The 19,773-nt window shown below is 44.8% G+C and overlaps 1 protein-coding gene across 5 annotated transcripts in view; it reads left to right on the top strand.

Moving 5' to 3' along the window:
• Nucleotides 1-15,981, top strand: part of cd99l2 (CD99 molecule-like 2) — a 38,253-nt gene extending 22,272 nt beyond the window's left edge. Inside the window, exons 3-11 of one of the 5 annotated variants that reach the window (XM_046319673.1) lie at nucleotides 754-789; nucleotides 2,756-2,830; nucleotides 7,345-7,422; nucleotides 8,124-8,186; nucleotides 13,970-14,041; nucleotides 14,338-14,382; nucleotides 14,511-14,630; nucleotides 14,820-14,885; nucleotides 15,251-15,981. In XM_046319673.1, coding sequence (XP_046175629.1) covers nucleotides 754-789; nucleotides 2,756-2,830; nucleotides 7,345-7,422; nucleotides 8,124-8,186; nucleotides 13,970-14,041; nucleotides 14,338-14,382; nucleotides 14,511-14,630; nucleotides 14,820-14,885; nucleotides 15,251-15,312 — 617 coding nt within the window. In that variant the 3' untranslated portion in view covers nucleotides 15,313-15,981. Of the gene's footprint in view, nucleotides 1-750; nucleotides 790-2,755; nucleotides 2,831-7,344; nucleotides 7,423-8,123; nucleotides 8,187-13,969; nucleotides 14,042-14,337; nucleotides 14,383-14,510; nucleotides 14,631-14,819; nucleotides 14,886-15,250 lie in introns of all 5 variants that reach the window. The other 4 variants (XM_046319672.1, XM_046319674.1, XM_046319676.1 and 1 more) reach the window with 4 other exon arrangements.
• The last annotated feature ends 3,792 nt before the right edge of the window (nucleotides 15,982-19,773 follow it).

The raw sequence follows: 19,773 nt of genomic DNA, 5'->3' as shown, positions 1-19,773 counted from the left end.
CCTCCAAATTGGTGACGGGATTCCCACAAGGGCACAAGGCGAGGTTAAGTGGACGAGGGTGTGTCTTTTTTTGATGAGTTTGAACCGCAGCCAAAGATACAGGTGTCCTTCCTAACTCTCTTGCTGGAGAGGAAAGAAACCACTAAGGGATTTCACCGTGAGGCCAATGGTGACTTTAAAACACTTACAGGGTTGAATGGTTCTGATAGGAGATAACTGAGCGTGGATCAACAACATTGTAGTTACTCCACAATAATAACCTAATTGACAGAGTGAAAAGAAGGAAGCCTGTACAATAATAATACAAATAAAAAATATTCCAAAATATGCATCCTGAGTACAATAAGGCAAATACTTTCTGAAGGCTCTTGTATGCCATTATCTAACAATGTATTTCTGATCCCTGAGTATGAAGTCTACTGACTACTAATTTAGGTACATTCTGACTGTGTGGATGTAGCTATATTCTGTATGACATTTTTCTAACAATACGTTTGTATGCGCTGGCTATGAAGTCGTTAATTTGCAAAAACCAAATCTAAATTGAGGTACCAATTGCTGATTGTAGCTTCAATGCACTGTCTGACTGCATGTTTTATATGAATTAATGTCATCATTTTGACTGTGTATTGATGTAGCTACATTCTGTATGATGACGTTGTTCTTCTCTTCACCTCTAATCTTCTTCTGTTCTCTTCTGTTCTTTTCTTGTTCTCTTCCCTTCTTCTCTCATTGCTTCTCTTCTCTCAGCAGCAGCCACCCCCAAACCAGTAGAAGGGGCAGGAGCAGGTAAACGATCCCAGATTCACAGATCAGTCTGAATATAGACTTTCTCTGCTATATATTATATCTGCCTGTGCTGTAGCAACTGTGCTCACATGAGTAAGCACAAGGCTCCTCATTTATTTACATCTATTAACCTGGCAGGTATTTAATCAGGTATTGACCACATGAAAGACTACTAATAAAGATGTAGTGTATTTTCTATTATTGATTATATCTAAGGTTCTAACGTTAGTACAAGCCACAGGAGGCTGGTTGCACCTTAATTGGGGAGGACGGGCTCATGGTAATGACTGGAGCGGAATAGGTGGAATGGTATCAGATACATCACACACATTGTTTTCAGGTATTTGATGCCATTCCATTTGCTCTGCTCCGGACATTATTATGAGCCGTTCTCCCCTCAGCAGCCTCATCTGGTGCCTGGGATTTCCCCTTTTAATCAGCATCATTGTGTACAGACTGTGTACAGGCTTACTTTTTATTCTCTACTGTAGCTATGCTCTATAGGCCTACTTAGCACATGCTTAAGCACAAAGCTGGTAAATCATACTAATCTCCTAAGCAGGTATTAGGCATTGGCGCAGTGGTCTAAGGCATTGCATCTCAGTGCATCTAGAGGCATCACTACAGTCCCTGGTTAGATTCCAAGCTGTATCACAACCGGCCGTGATTGGGTGTCCCATAGGGCGGCGCACAATTGGGCCAGCGTCGTCCGGGTTTGGCCGGAGTAGGCCGTCATTGTAAATAAGAATTTGTTCTTAACTGGCTTGCCTAGTTAAATAAAGGTTAAATAAATAAAATGTTATGGACTAGATTCAATCCAGACCGTGGAAGGGTGCTTGACATTTTAAAGGTCTCGGACAGTCATTCTGATTTCCATGTAAAATTGCCCATAATAATATCACCCATAATATTTGTTTTGGATAGAAATGTTCAAAATCTGAGAAACTATCAGGAAGTTTTAAAAGACAGGCTGAGTGGGTGGGGAGCTTATATTAATTCATAATATTTGATCAATGTCAATTTTACTTATACATTTCCTGTTTGGCATGTCTCTTGTGATGCTGTTCACAACAGTGCTGATTGATGTGTTGTTCCATGTTGGCTGAAGACCTAGCTAGTCAGTAACTAGCTAACACCAGACACAGATGAAGACCTAGCTAGACAGTAACTAGCTAACACCAGACACAGATGAAGACCTAGCTAGTCAGTAACTAGCTAACACCAGACACAGATGAAGACCTAGCTAGACAGTAACTAGCTAACACCAGACACAGATGAAGACCTAGCTAGACAGTAACTAGCTAACACCAGACACAGATGAAGACCTAGCTAGACAGTAACTAGCTAACACCAGACACAGATGAAGACCTAGCTAGCCAGTAACTAGCTAACACCAGACACAGATGAAGACCTAGCTAGACAGTAACTAGCTAGAACCAGACACAGATGAAGACCTAGCTAGACAGTAACTAGCTAACACCAGACACAGATGAAGACCTAGCTAGACAGTAACTAGCTAACACCAGACACAGAAGAAAGGGGAAACATACACTGAGTGTACAAAACATTAAGAACGCCTTGCTAATATTGAGTTGGTTTTCTTGCTGGGAAACGTAACAATATAATAAAATATCATCGAATTTAATAAAAAACATTGACTGTTTGACTGTTCATGGCCTTTAAAAGGTAACTTCCGATTGAGCCGACATATGCAGCGTTGTCTCTTCGAATGCGGGAACATTGCCTTTCAATGTCAATCGCACTATAACGCGGAAATTCCGCGGTCTGGATTGAATCTAACCCTGGTTTGACTGTACTGACCTCAGCTATTGTGATGACGTTCCTAATGTGCCATTGTGATGATGTTCCTCATGTGCCATTGTGATGATGTTCCTCATGTGCCATTGTGATGATGTTCCTCATGTGCCATTGTGATGACGTTCCTCGTGTGCCGTCTTTGGAGAAGATGAGGAGATCACCCCCACCAAGGCTCCACCTAAAGCCCCAGCCACTAAGGCCCCGTCACACAAGCCCAAGCCACGTAAGATCACACACACCTCATAAGGGTCCTCCTAAAGCCACAGCCACCAAGGCTCGGCTCAAGCCCAAACCAGATGACACATGAGGAAGAAACCACCATAACATACAGGCTTTCTAACCAGACCCTTCACACTTAACATGTGAATGGAGAAATGCCTACTTACTACAGTTATGTCTGCAACTATATACTACTTGCTAACATACTAAGACTGCTACTCTATAATACTACTAGCTAACATACTAAGACTGCTACTATATAATACTACCATACTAAGACTGCTACACTATAATACTACTAGCTACCATACTAAGACTGCTACTATATAATACTACTTGCTAACATACTAAGATTGCTACTCTATAATACTACTAGCTAACATACTAAGACTGCTACTATATAATACTACCATACTAAGACTGCTACACTATAATACTACTAGCTACCATACTAAGACTGCTACTCTATAATACTACTAGCTAACATACTAAGACTGCTACTATATAATACTACCATACTAAGACTGTTACACTATAATACTACTAGCTACCATACTAAGACTGCTACTCTATAATACTACTAGCTACCATACTAAGACTGCTACTCTATAATACTACTAGCTACCATACTAAGACTGCTACTATATAATACTAGCTAACATACTAAGACTGCTATTCTATAATACTACTAGCTAACATACTACGACTGCTACTCTATAATACTACTAGCTACCATACTACGACTGCTACTCTATAATACTACTAGCTACCATACTAAGACTGCTACTATATAATACTACTCGCTAACATACTAAGACTGCTACTCTATACTACTACCATACTAAGACGAAGACCACACTGACTGCTACTCTATAATACTACTATCTAACATACTACGACTGCTACTCTATAATACTACTAGCTAACATACTAAGACTGCTACTATATACTACTAGCTAACATACTAAGACTGCTACTCTACTAATCCAGCATTCATTTAGTCTCTCCTTTAGGAGAGGCTTTTACCCAAAGTGGCTCATGATTTTGAGTAGTACTTGAACACAGGCCTGTTAACAAACCATCTCCATTCCCCAATTAGTCTGGGTTGTGTCCCAAATGGCACCACTATTCCCTACGTAGTGCACTACTTTTGACCAGGGCCCATAGTGCACTACTTCCTACATACTACCCTATGTGGGTAATAGGGTGCCATATCGATATATGCCCCCCCATCATGTAGTTGGTCACCCATCTGCGCTGCTGGTCAAAGGACTAGTGCTGGGTTGGAGTGACATATGCTTCCTGTCAGAAGACAATGCTTATGTCCCTTCAATCTAAAACAGAGGTATAGAGTTTGGAAAACTCCGTTTGAGATTGTATCATTTTTATTGGTGGCCATTTTGACACCAGATGTTCTATGCGTTCAAATTAGAAAGGAGATTAGAAGGTTAATGTCATGGAATGTTTAGAACCAACATGGAGGCAAATTTGCCAAACTCTCTCTATTGTATGGCTTTGATCTAAACTAGCTTCCTTGTTCCTGGTATCTGCTTTCTCTCATGACCAATGATCTGATTGGACTGGACAGATGACAACTCCTATTGGTTATAATGGAGGAGATGAGGAAAGGAAGCCAGTGAAGATTATTGGGACACGGTCCACGTATAGACATTCACACACATTGTAGTGATATCTTGCCTGCGTCAATGACATCCTGTGTAAATCAAATCAAATCAAATTTTATTTGTCACATACACATGGTTAGCAGATGTTAATGCGAGTGTAGCGAAATGCGTGTGCTTCTAGTTCCGACAATGCAGTAATAACCAACAAGTAATCTAACTAACAATTCCAAAACTACTGTCTTATACATTACATTACATTTAAGTCATTTAGCAGACGCTCTTATCCAGAGGGACTTACAAATTGGTGCATTATACACAGTGTAAGGGGATAAAGAATATGTACATATGTACATATGTACATTCATATATCTTTATGTACATAAAGATATATGAATGAGTGATGGTACGGAGCAGCATAGGCAAGATATAGTAGATGGTATCGAGTACAGTATATACATATGAGATGAGTATGTAAACAAAGTGGCATAGTTAAAGTGGCTAGTGATACATGTATTACATAAGGATGCAGTCGATGATATAGAGTACAGAATATACGTATGCATATGAGATGAATAATGTAGGGTATGTAGCATTATATAAGGTAGCATTGTTTAAAGTGGCTAGTGATATATTTTACATCAATTCCCATTATTAAAGTGGCTGGAGTTGAGTCAGAGTCAGTGTGTTGGCAGCAGCCACTCAATGTTAGTGGTGTCTGTTTAACTGTCTGATGGCCTTGAGATAGAAGCTGTTTTTCAGTCTCTCGGTCCCAGCTTTGATGCACCTGTACTGACCTCGCCTTCTGGATGATAGCGGGGTGAACAGGCAGTGGCTCGGGTGGTTGTTGTCCTTGATGATCTTTATGGCCTTCCTGTAACATCGGGTGGTGTAGGTGTCCTGGAGGGCAGGTAGTTTGCCCCCGGTGATGCGTTGTACAGACCTCACTACCCTCTGGAGAGCCTTATGGTTGTGGGCGGAGCAGTTGCCGTACCAGGCGGTGATACAGCCCGCCAGGATGCTCTCGATTGTGCATCTGTAGAAGTTTGTGAGTGCTTTTGGTGACAAGCCGAATTTCTTCAGCCTCCTGAGGTTGAAGAACGCCTTCTTCACGAAGAACGCCTTCTTCCTGACGCCTTCTTCACGACGCTGTCAGTGTGAGTGGACCAATTCAGTTTGTCTGTGATGTGTATGCCAAGGAACTTAAAACTTGCTACCCTCTCCACTACTGTTCCATCGATGTGGATAGGGGGGGTGTTCCCTCTGCTGTTTCCTGAAGTCCACAATCATCTCCTTAGTTTTGTTGACGTTGAGTGTGAGGTTATTTTCCTGACACCACACTCCGAGGGCCCTCACCTCCTCCCTGTAGGCCGTCTCGTCGTTGTTGGTAATCAAGCCTACCACTGTAGTGTCGTCCGCAAACTTGATGATTGAGTTGGAGGCGTGCATGGCCACGCAGTCGTGGGTGAACAGGGAGTACAGGAGTTGGCTCAGAACGCACCCTTGTGGGGCCCCAGTGTTGAGGATCAGCGGGGTGGAGATGTTGTTGCCTACCCTCACCACCTGGGGGCGGCCCGTCAGGAAGTCCAGTACCCAGTTGCACAGGGCAGGGTCGAGACCCAGGGTCTCGAGCTTGATGACGAGCTTGGAGGGTACTATGGTGTTGAATGCCGAGCTGTAGTCGATGAACACCATTCTCACATAGGTATTCCTCTTGTCCAGATGGGTTAGGGCAGTGTGCAGTGTGGTTGAGATTGCATCGTCTGTGGACCTATTTGGGCGGTAAGCAAATTGGAGTGGATCTAGGGTGTCAGGTAGGGTGGAGGTGATATGGTCCTTGACTAGTCTCTCAAAGCACTTCATGATGACTGAAGTGAGTGCTACGGGGCGGTAGTCGTTTAGCTCAGTTACCTTAGCTTTCTTGGGAACAGGAACAATGGTGGCCCTCTTGAAGCATGTGGGAACAGCAGACTGGGATAGGGACTGATTGAATATGTAGCATGCTATTGTAGACACTCTGTAGGTACACTCACCATGTTGTTTACATATTGTTGTCTTTGTTGCCACACATGTTGTGTCGTGTATGTATGTATGTATGTATGTATGTATGTATGTATGTATGTATGTATGTATGTATGTATGTATGTATGTATGTATGTATGTATGTATGTATGCATGCATGCATGCATGCATGCATGCGTGGGTCGTGTTGTGTGTTTGCATCTCATTATCTCGGTTGTTTTGTTTTTTTTAGCCACAGAATGCTGTCATTTTCTTGAAGTCAACAAATAGGAAGTGTGACCTTTGAATGACCTTTGGACATTCGGTATCTATTGTGTACCAAAATAGAGTAGATGTGAGTGCTTCCTGGATGTCTTCCACACATTCTAGTTTCGGAGATGTTTTCTCGACTGTGTGGCTCCTGGAAGCTGTGAAAGCAGTGAGTCTCATCTTCTTTTGTGTTTGTATTTGTCTGTATGTATGTATCTATGGATCTGTACAATGTGTGGAAAACTGATATTGTAGACCAGGGGTATTCAACTCTGACCCTACGAGGTCCGGAGCCTGCTGGTTTTCTGTTCTACCTGATCATTAATTGCACACACCTGGTGTCCCAGGTCTAAATCAGTCCCTGATTAGAGGGGAACAATGAAAAAATACATTGGAACTGGCTTAGAGGCCCAGAGTTGAGTTTGAGGGCTGTAGACATTATGTTACCATGTGTAGAATGTATCTCTTCACAGATGCTGTATATTGTGACTATGCTGTTTGGTTTTCCTCCTGGTTGAGACATGTTAGATATACTGTAGAATCCATGTTTTTTTTTTTTTGCCCGACTCGCATTTGAACTTTTACCCATGATCTTTGAATTCTGACCTGTGACCTCTCCCTGCAGCCTCTGAGTTTGGCCTGAGTGATGCTCTGGATCCCAACAATGACATTGGAGGGAAGGACAAGAACAAGGGACAAGCAGGTTATTGTTTATTTTCGTTATAATTTATTTATGTATGAATTACTTTTGTTCTTATTTTGTTTGTGTAGAGTATGTCATTCAGAAGTGTGGATTATCAGTAGGTGTGGTATACATATTGTAGTGGAGCAGCAGTAGGTGTGGTATACATATTGTAGTGGAGCAGCATTAGGTGTGGTATACATATTGTAGTGGAGCAGCAGTAGGTGTGGTATACATATTGTAGTGGAGCAGCAGTAGGTGTGGTATACATATTGTAGTGGAGCAGCAGTAGATAGCTGGTGTAGAAAACTGTAGCAGTTTTAGTTGTAGTAGAGTAGCAAATACTAGGAAAAGCAGTCATAGTAATAGGCTGTAGTATTAGTGTATTAGGTTTCATAGTCTGTATACTACAGTCACAGTAGTAGTATGGTAATATTATATTAGGGTTTGATAGTCTGTATACTACAGTCACTTGAGTAGAATGGTAATATAGTATTAGTGAATTAGGGTTTGATAGTCTGTATACTATAGTCACAGTGGTATTATAGTACAGTGGTGGTATAGTATTAGTATATTAGGGTGTGATAGTCTTTATACTACAGTGGTATTATAGTAGTTTGGTTTGATAGTCTGTATATTGCAGTAGTAGTAGTGTGTTATTCTCCTAGTAACACTATATTAGCCTAGTATCAGAGGGTTGATGTGGTGTCATGTCTCGTCAGATAAAGGTATTGGAGGCGGAGGCAGGGGAGACAGAGCCCCCAACAACAGAGGAGGGAACGGGGGTAAGAACCCTGCCTGACCTACCCGACCTGACCCTAACCTACCTTGTCAACCTGGATAAACTAAACTAAGCCTGTCTACTGGGCCTACCCAAATCAACACTAACCTGCCTGTCTACTGGGTCTACCCAAATCAACCCTAACCTGCCTGTCTACTGGGCCTACCCAAATCAACCCTAACCTGCCTGTCTACTGGGCCTACCCAAATCAACCCTAACCTGCCTGTCTACTGGGCCTACCCAAATCAACACTAACCTGCCTGTCTACTGGGTCTACCCAAATCAACCCTAACCTGCCTGTCTACTGGGCCTACCCAAATCAACCCTAACCTGCCTGTCTACTGGGCCTACCCAAATCAACCCTAACCTGCCTGTCTACTGGGTCTACCCAAATCAACCCTAACCTGCCTGTCTACTGGGCCTACCCAAATCAACCCTAACCTGCCTGTCTACTGGGTCTACCCAAATCAACCCTAACCTGCCTGTCTACTGGGCCTACCCAAATCAACCCTAACCTGCCTGTCTACTGGGCCTACCCAAATCAACCCTAACCTGCCTGTCTACTGGGCCTACCCAAATCAACCCTAACCTGCCTGTCTACTGGGCCTACCCAAATCAACACTAACCTGCCTGTCTACTGGGCCTACCCAAATCAACACTAACCTGCCTGTCTACTGGGCCTACCCAAATCAACCCTAACCTGCCTGTCTACTGGGCCTACCCAAATCAACACTAACCTGCCTGTCTACTGGGCCTACCCAAATCAACACTAACCTGCCTGTCTACTGGGCCTACCCAAATCAACACTAACCTGCCTGTCTACTGGGCCTACCCAAATCAACACTAACCTGCCTGTCTACTGGGCCTACCCAAATCAACACTAACCTGCCTGTCTACTGGGCCTACCCAAATCAACCCTAACCTGCCTGTCTACTGGGCCTACCCAAATCAACCCTAACCTGCCTGTCTACTGGGCCTACCCAAATCAACACTAACCTGCCTGTCTACTGGGCCTACCCAAATCAACACTAACCTGCCTGTCTACTGGGCCTACCCAAATCAACACTAACCTGCCTGTCTACTGGGCCTACCCAAATCAACACTAACCTGCCTGTCTACTGGGCCTACCCAAACCTGCCTGTCTACTGGGCCTACCCAAATCAACCCTAACCTGCCTGTCTACTGGGCCTACCCAAATCAACACTAACCTGCCTGTCTACTGGGCCTACCCAAATCAACCCTAACCTGCCTGTCTACTGGGCCTACCCAAATCAACACTAACCTGCCTGTCTACTGGGCCTACCCAAATCAACACTAACCTGCCTGTCTACTGGGCCTACCCAAATCAACACTAACCTGCCTGTCTACTGGGCCTACCCAAATCAACACTAACCTGCCTGTCTACTGGGCCTACCCAAATCAACACTAACCTGCCTGTCTACTGGGCCTACCCAAATCAACACTAACCTGCCTGTCTACTGGGCCTACCCAAATCAACACTAACCTGCCTGTCTACTGGGCCTACCCAAATCAACACTAACCTGCCTGTCTACTGGGCCTACCCAAATCAACACTAACCTGCCTGTCTACTGGGCCTACCCAAATCAACACTAACCTGCCTGTCTACTGGGCCTACCCAAATCAACACTAACCTGCCTGTCTACTGGGCCTACCCAAATCAACACTAACCTGCCTGTCTACTGGGCCTACCCAAATCAACACTAACCTGCCTGTCTACTGGGCCTACCCAAATCAACCCTAACCTGCCTGTCTACTGGGCCTACCCAAATCAACACTAACCTGCCTGTCTACTGGGCCTACCCAAATCAACCCTAACCTGCCTGTCTACTGGGCCTACCCAAATCAACCCTAACCTGCCTGTCTACTGGGCCTACCCAAATCAACACTAACCTGCCTGTCTACTGGGCCTACCCAAATCAACCCTAACCTGCCTGTCTACTGGGCCTACCCAAATCAACCCTAACCTGCCTGTCTACTGGGCCTACCCAAATCAACCCTAACCTGCCTGTCTACTGGGCCTACCCAAATCAACACTAACCTGCCTGTCTACTGGGCCTACCCAAATCAACACTAACCTGCCTGTCTACTGGGCCTACCCAAATCAACCCTAACCTGCCTGTCTACTGGGCCTACCCAAATCAACACTAACCTGCCTGTCTACTGGGCCTACCCAAATCAACCCTAACCTGCCTGTCTACTGGGCCTACCCAAATCAACCCTAACCTGCCTGTCTACTGGGCCTACCCAAATCAACACTAACCTGCCTGTCTACTGGGCCTACCCAAATCAACCCTAACCTGCCTGTCTACTGGGCCTACCCAAATCAACCCTAACCTGCCTGTCTACTGGGCCTACCCAAATCAACACTAACCTGCCTGTCTACTGGGCCTACCCAAATCAACACTAACCTGCCTGTCTACTGGGCCTACCCAAATCAACACTAACCTGCCTGTCTACTGGGCCTACCCAAATCAACCCTAACCTGCCTGTCTACTGGGCCTACCCAAATCAACACTAACCTGCCTGTCTACTGGGCCTACCCAAATCAACCCTAACCTGCCTGTCTACTGGGCCTACCCAAATCAACCCTAACCTGCCTGTCTACTGGGCCTACCCAAATCAACCCTAACCTGCCTGTCTACTGGGTCTACCCAAATCAACCCTAACCTGCCTGTCTACTGGGCCTACCCAAATCAACACTAACCTGCCTGTCTACTGGGCCTACCCAAATCAACACTAACCTGCCTGTCTACTGGGCCTACCCAAATCAACACTAACCTGCCTGTCTACTGGGCCTACCCAAATCAACACTAACCTGCCTGTCTACTGGGCTACCCAAATCAACCCTAACCTGCCTGTCTACTGGGCCTACCCAAATCAACACTAACCTGCCTGTCTACTGGGCCTACCCAAATCAACACTAACCTGCCTGTCTACTGGGCCTACCCAAATCAACACTAACCTGCCTGTCTACTGGGCCTACCCAAATCAACCCTAACCTGCCTGTCTACTGGGCCTACCCAAATCAACACTAACCTGCCTGTCTACTGGGCCTACCCAAATCAACACTAACCTGCCTGTCTACTGGGCCTACCCAAATCAACCCTAACCTGCCTGTCTACTGGGCCTACCCAAATCAACCCTAACCTGCCTGTCTACTGGGCCTACCCAAATCAACACTAACCTGCCTGTCTACTGGGCCTACCCAAATCAACCCTAACCTGCCTGTCTACTGGGCCTACCCAAATCAACCCTAACCTGCCTGTCTACTGGGCCTACCCAAATCAACACTAACCTGCCTGTCTACTGGGCCTACCCAAATCAACACTAACCTGCCTGTCTACTGGGCCTACCCAAATCAACCCTAACCTGCCTGTCTACTGGGCCTACCCAAATCAACACTAACCTGCCTGTCTACTGGGCCTACCCAAATCAACACTAACCTGCCTGTCTACTGGGCCTACCCAAATCAACCCTAACCTGCCTGTCTACTGGGCCTACCCAAATCAACACTAACCTGCCTGTCTACTGGGCCTACCCAAATCAACCCTAACCTGCCTGTCTACTGGGTCTACCCAAATCAACCCTAACCTGCCTGTCTACTGGGCCTACCCAAATCAACACTAACCTGCCTGTCTACTGGGCCTACCCAAATCAACACTAACCTGCCTGTCTACTGGGCCTACCCAAATCAACACTAACCTGCCTGTCTACTGGGCCTACCCAAATCAACACTAACCTGCCTGTCTACTGGGTCTACCCAAATCAACCCTAACCTGCCTGTCTACTGGGCCTACCCAAATCAACACTAACCTGCCTGTCTACTGGGCCTACCCAAATCAACACTAACCTGCCTGTCTACTGGGCCTACCCAAATCAACACTAACCTGCCTGTCTACTGGGCCTACCCAAATCAACCCTAACCTGCCTGTCTACTGGGCCTACCCAAATCAACACTAACCTGCCTGTCTACTGGGCCTACCCAAATCAACACTAACCTGCCTGTCTACTGGGCCTACCCAAATCAACACTAACCTGCCTGTCTACTGGGCCTACCCAAATCAACACTAACCTGCCTGTCTACTGGGCCTACCCAAATCAACACTAACCTGCCTGTCTACTGGGCCTACCCAAATCAACACTAACCTGCCTGTCTACTGGGCCTACCCAAATCAACCCTAACCTGCCTGTCTACTGGGCCTACCCAAATCAACCCTAACCTGCCTGTCTACTGGGCCTACCCAAATCAACCCTAACCTGCCTGTCTACTGGGCCTACCCAAATCAACCCTAACCTGCCTGTCTACTGGGCCTACCCAAATCAACCCTAACCTGCCTGTCTACTGGGCCTACCCAAATCAACCCTAACCTGCCTGTCTACTGGGCCTACCCAAATCAACCCTAACCTGCCTGTCTACTGGGCCTACCCAAATCAACCCTAACCTGCCTGTCTACTGGGCCTACCCAAATCAACACTAACCTGCCTGTCTACTGGGCCTACCCAAATCAACCCTAACCTGCCTGTCTACTGGGCCTACCCAAATCAACCCTAACCTGCCTGTCTACTGGGCCTACCCAAATCAACCCTAACCTGCCTGTCTACTGGGCCTACCCAAATCAACACTAACCTGCCTGTCTACTGGGCCTACCCAAATCAACACTAACCTGCCTGTCTACTGGGCCTACCCAAATCAACACTAACCTGCCTGTCTACTGGGCTTGGGGACCAGCTTTCTGCTCTGTTCTTGGATAATACCTAGTTCTATTTAACAGCATACCTCTCTTTTAATATCCAATCTCTGTCCTTCTTTATATCACTCTACATTTGATCTATGTGTAAATGTGTAGAATGGCAGGAAATAAGCTTTAAAAGAGAAATATTTTCAGCCTCATCTCAGCCTCTTGGTGTACTGTGTGTGTACTGTGTGTGTACTGTGTGTGTACTGTGTGTGTACTGTGTGTGTACTGTGTGTGTACTGTGTGTGTACTGTGTGTGTACTGCATGTGTGCACTGCGTGTGTACTGTGTGTGTACTGTGTGTGTGTACTGCGTGTGTGCACTGCGTGTGTGTACTGTGTGTGTACTGTGTGTGTACTGCGTGTGTGCACTGTGCACAAAGCTTAGCTGATGGTCTATATCCTCACTCTATCCTGTTAATGTGGTGATAATATCTGGCAACCCCGATCCTTCTCTTTCTCCTTCCTGAATGACATCTGGCAACCCCGATCCTTCTCTTTCTCCTTCCTGAATGACATCTGGCAACCCCGATCCTTCTCTTTCTCCTTCCTGAATGACATCTGGCAACCCCGATCCTTCTCTTTCTCCTTCCTGAATGACATCTGGCAACCCCGATCCTTCTCTTTCTCCTTCCTGAATGACATCTGGCAACCCCGATTCTTCTCTTTCTCCTTCCTGAATGACATCTGGCAACCCCGATCCTTCTCTTTCTCCTTATTACATCTTTACACTAGAAGACCAGCGCTTGTCCTCTATATCCTGTGACTGACTCCCTCGTCTACTGAACTTTCTCCTCTTTCTGGAGACCCTACTTTGGGGATGTTGGCTGTGTTTGAGCGGGGGCCGTCCCTGGCTTGGAGCCTGTCAAGTTAGGGTTGGGGATGTCGGCTGTGTTTGAGCGGGGGCCGTCCCTGGCTTGGAGCCTGGCAGGTTGGGGACGTTGTCTGTGTTTGAGCGGGGGCCGTCCCTGGCTTGGAGCCTGGTGTGTCAGGTTAGGGTTGCCAGCTAATGCTGATTCTATATCCCTTAGGTGGATCTTTCTCAGATGATGATCTGCTTGACGTTGGGAAAGACGACCCCTACAACCCTGACAAAGGCAAAGGTAATGGATGACCTTAAAAAGTGGAAATTATTAGATAAACAAACATAATAAAAGAGCGTGAGAACAGTCTTCTGAGTTCAGACCTTTACCATTGCTTGTTTTTTAAAAGGAAGACACTCACTCTGTTTAAATCCTACTTAAAGGTAAATGTCTTGTTTTAGTTGGACAAATATGTACATCTGGGTAGGTAGTTCATATTTTCAATCAGGACACAGGGACCTTTATTAAATGCATTTACATTGATTGCACATTATAATAGAATGTAACCGACTAGCTGACATGCATCATTCCTGTAGGTGGACACGGTGGAGGCCAGTCTGCCGCCGACGACAACAACCTTGGTATGATGACGACAACAATATTTTTATGAAACAACTGGTTATGCATGGCAAAGGTCTGTGTCTAATATTGATTATTGGCTATCGATTATTGACTATTGATTACACCTCTGTGTTCCTCTGTGCTCCAGACACCATGGCTGAGACCGGAACCATCGCCGGGATCGTCAGTGCCATTGGCTTGGCGCTGGTCGGCGCGGTCACCAGCTACGTCTCCTACCAGAAGAAGAAGCTCTGCTTCAGCATACAGCGTAAGAAGCCAGATGGGGTTGACGTAATCTGACGTAATCTGTGATCTAGATCTTGTGGTATAATGTGGATATGATTCTATATAGTTTTGATAACAGTGTAATGATTACCTGGGATTACAGTAATCTATATTCAGATAATCGTATCTAGATAAATTCTCAGATTTACCAGACTTCTGTGTCCTGTTACAGAGAGCCTGAATGCAGACCTGGTGAAGACTGATAACCCAGACGCTGTGGTGGCCACAGAACCACAAGGTAACCACCAAACCACCCATACAGGTCCTATCTCCAGTGCATTCTGAAAGTATTCAGACCCCTTAACTTTTTCCACATTTTGTTACGTTACAGCTTTATTCTAAAATGGATTCAATAGTTTTTCCACCCTCATTAATCTACACACAATTACGCATAATGGCAAAGCAAAAATAGTTTTGGGGAAATTTTTGCAAATGTATCATTTCTTTTGTTTGTTGAAATATCACATTTACATAAGTATTCAGACTCTTTACTCAGTACTTAGTTGAAGCACCTTTTGAAAGTGTGATCAGGTTTATTACAGTCAGTTTAATCTCCTCTCCTCTCCTCTCCTCTCCTCTCCTCTCCTCTCCTCTCCTCTCTAGTTCAACAGACTCTTCTGGAGCCCCCCAACGCTGAGCCTCCTAGTCAGGATAACACTGTCTAATATCCCACCCGCCTGTCCTGCCTTCGCCCCCCAACCTACACACACACCTGCACACACACGAAGAGGGTGTGACAACACACACTTACACGCCCTCGCAGTGGGGAATATCCCTCCCCACCTCATACGCCAACACACGCTCACCACTTTTGAAGGACAGTTCCATCCCTGTTATACCTTAAGAATTGTAGATAGATGGTGATCAGCAAACTCTGTCTGAAATGTAGAGTTCCACTGACAGCCATGTTGACGCCACCAAGTTCCATGTCATTCTAGAATCTTAATGTCATTCTAGAATCTTAATGTCATTCTAGAATCTTAATGTCATTCTAGAATCTTAATGTCATTCTAGAGTGGGAATGGTATTGTCACTATGGTTCGCCGACCTCTGTAGACCTTCCCCCCGCCACACTGTGTGTACATATCATTTAATTTATTTGAACTGTTTTAAACACCACTAATATGCCTGTTTACAAGTTGATTATGAAGGAATGGTAGCCTAATCCTAGATCAGTTTTTATTTGACAATGATAGTCAGAGGATTTGCTATACTTAAGCACATACAGATCCTGGACCAGGCTTTCATCTTGGTATTTCCTGAAAGATAGTATGGTACATAGTATAACCCACATACTTTCCCCCTAACTCTGTTATCCAATCAAAAATCTTAACCAAATAATCACACCCCCCCCCTAGTACATATATCTCCCCCTAGTACATATATCCCCCTCATTCCCCCTAGTACATATATACCCCCTTTTCCCCCTAGTACATATATCCCCCTCATTCCCCCTAGTACATATATCCACCTCATTTCCCCCTAGTACATATATACCCCCCATTTCCCCCTAGTACATATATCCCCCTCATTCCCCCTAGTACATATATACCCCTCATTCCCCCTAGTACATATATACCCCCATTTCCCCCTAGTACATATATCCCCCTCATTCCCCCCTAGTACATATATACCCCCCATTACCCCCTAGTACATATCTTTTTTATTTAATTTTTTTATTGAACCTTTATCTAACCAGGTAGGCTAGTTGAGAACAAGTTCTCATTTGCAACTGCGACCTGGCCAAGATAAAGCATAGCTTTATTTCCCCCTAGTACATATATCCCCCTCATTCCCCCTAGTACATATATCCCCCTCATTTCCCCCTAGTACATATATCCATCTCATTTCCCTCTAGTACATATATCCCCCTCATTCCCCCTAGTACATATATCCCCCTCATTCCCCCTAGTACATATATCCCTCTCATTCACCCCTAGTACATATATCCCCCTCATTCGCCCCTAGTACATATATCCCCCTCATTCGCCCCTAGTACATATATCCCCCTCATTCGCCCCTAGTACATATATCCCCCTCATTCCCCCTAGTACATATATCCCCCTCATTTCCCCCTCATTTCCCCCTAGTACATATATCCATCTCATTTCCCTCTAGTACATATATCCCCCTCATTTCCCCCTAGTACGTATATCCATCTCATTTCCCCCTAGTACATATATCCATCTCATTTCCCTCTAGTACATATATCCCCCTCATTCCCCCTAGTACATATATCCCCCTCATTCGCCCCTAGTACATATATCCCCCTCATTCGCCCCTAGTACATATATCCCCCTCATTCCCCCTAGTACATATATCCCCCTCATTCCCCCCCTAGTACATATATCCCCCTCATTCCCCCTAGTACATATATCCCCCTCATTCCCCCTAGTACATATATCCCCCTCATTCCCCCTAGTACATATATCCCCCTAGTACATATATCCCCCTCATTCGCCCCTAGTACATATATCCCCCTCATTCGCCCCTAGTACATATATCCCCCTCATTTCCCCCTCATTTCCCCCTAGTACATATATCCATCTCATTTCCCTCTAGTACATATATCCCCCTCATTTCCCCCTAGTACATATATCCATCTCATTTCCCTCTAGTACATATATCCCCCTCATTCCCCCCTAGTACATATATCCCCCTCATTCGCCCCTAGTACATATATCCCCCTCATTCGCCCCTAGTACATATATCCCCCTCATTCGCCCCTAGTACATATATCCCCCTCATTCGCCCCTAGTACATATATCCCCCTCATTCGCCCCTAGTACATATATCCCCCTCATTCGCCCCTAGTACATATATCCCCCTCATTCGCCCCTAGTACATATATCCCCCTCATTCGCCCCTAGTACATATATCCCCCTCATTCGCCCCTAGTACATATATCCCCCTCATTCGCCCCTAGTACATATATCCCCCTCATTCCCCCCTAGTACATATATCCCCCTCATTCCCCCTAGTACATATATCCCCCTCATTCCCCCTAGTACATATATCCCCCTCATTCCCCCTAGTACATATATCCCCCTCATTCCCCCTAGTACATATATCCCCCTCATGTGATTTTTCTACCATTTCTACCTTCATGTTATTGTCCTAAAGAAACAGTTTTGCAGTGGTTTCTTCCATACGTTAATGTTTAGAAGCTGCATTTTTATAGCCTGGTTGTCAGTCTGTTTGTGCTTTCTTGCCAACTCCTTATCACTCATTGTAATGGCAGTCATATGTACTGCATGACGATGACAGAAATAGAATTGATAAGAGCACAACCAGATCTGGGAACCAGGCTAGCACTTTTGTAGTGTTGATTTTAGGATGATGTTTTATTTTTTATGAAGCGATGTTCATTTGAAGAACTCAATGACTTACTTACTCCAGAGCTGCTGCGTAAATGTCCATGATGTGATTTGCGTTTGTTTTATGAAACTGAAGAGAATATAAGCTCTTTTCCAATATCCATACTAGCATACTACTTATGGAACAAACCCGTGTATTGGGTCCTAGCATTCTAAGTAGTATGCTAGGATGGACATTGGAGCACACTCAAAGGCTCTGTTCCAATAGCCACACTAGTGTACTGCTTAGTGAACGATACCAGTGAATTTGGCGTGCTTTCTAAGTAGTATGCTAGTATGAATATTGGGAGTGTAGCCATTAAGTCCCCATGTGTGGAACATGGGAATGTGATGAAGATACACCATGTATAAAGACTAGTTAGTATCTGTTTTGTCTTATTGAGATAACGCCTGTGCTAGAGAAAGTCAAGTAAACGTGAAATCGAAGCCTAGTCGAACTTAAAACTTCTTGATATTGAAGTAACGTAACGGTTGTGTCCCAGACTGCATTGCATCAACCAACGGTTGCGTGTCACGTCAGCGAGCGCGTAGTCGGGCATCGCATTGCTATATCAATGAGTTGTTTAGCAGATATGGAACAGAATTACACACCTATCCAGGCGTTGTGACTTCTGGCAAGCTTCTGCAATGTAGCCATCCTGGAACGTGCCCAGTGGTTCTGTAGACTGGACATTTGTTTGACTGGACAAGGCTATACATAGACTTGTGAAGTTCTTCAGATTGAGCTATTTGCTATATGATATCAGGGTTAGTTCATCTCTGTGATTTGGATAGTGTTTATACTAGCTGTTGCTTGTTGTTAGGAAAGGTCGAGGTGAATTACGTTTCAATTCACTTTAGTTCATTCAAGAAGCGAATTCAAATTCCATGTCAAGAATTTAGAAAATCTTTAATGAAAAAATAAAGGGCACATTTCAATTTGATTTTGAATTTAAAATCACTCCTTTGAATAGAATGATTTGAAATGGAATTGGCCGGAATCCTGATTAGGAGACTAGTAAGTGGAACGTGAAGCTTGTAAATTGCAGCGTGAGCATATTTCTGTGTTTTTACTATTTAATTGTTGTATGATCGTATTCCTTGATATTACGGTGTATCTTAATGATCTATACACTCGTTCCTAAGTGTGTTTTTATTCAAATAGTTTCCGTCTTTGCTCCCCCACTCTTTCTGAACGAATGTTGTTTACTAGAGTGGCTTTTGTCTTAACTACTTAGCTGAACTTATCTAAATATTGTTTTAGATATAGAAGGTTTCCAAGTTATTTTATTCCAGATAACAAAACAAACCTTTTTAGGGAAGATACTCAAATGACACCCTCTTCCTTTGTAGTGCACTATTTTATTCTATACAGGGAATAGGGTGTGATTTGGGATGCACTCCCACTGGAACCTGTGCCCTGTTCTGTTCGGCTCCCTTGTTGCCTTGGAAACGCAGCTCTAGAACCACTCCTCCTGTGAGGTTGAGGCGCTCTCCCTACCTGCGTATACTCTCCGCCTTTAGTAACTGATCCTGGTGCAGTTGTAATCTTACTTATAATGGATAAGATAAATATTTAGGTTGGAGGAACCCTTTGATAAATAAGAACAGAACATTCCATCCTTTGTCAATCGTTCTTATTAATTCTAGCCGTTGGCATCATGAAGGACCGTAGCATTCCGGGATAGGACAATAGAACTGTCCAGAACTTCCACTCTACAAAGGGTTAATAACTGTTAGTCAACATTCTCCTTTCCTGTGATCCAGATG

Source organism: Oncorhynchus gorbuscha, linkage group LG21 (assembly GCF_021184085.1).
Source record: "Oncorhynchus gorbuscha isolate QuinsamMale2020 ecotype Even-year linkage group LG21, OgorEven_v1.0, whole genome shotgun sequence".
Taxonomy (NCBI): domain Eukaryota; kingdom Metazoa; phylum Chordata; class Actinopteri; order Salmoniformes; family Salmonidae; genus Oncorhynchus; species Oncorhynchus gorbuscha.
The sequence above is the reverse complement of the archived record's forward strand: the minus strand, read 5'-3'. Positions and strand labels throughout refer to the sequence as shown.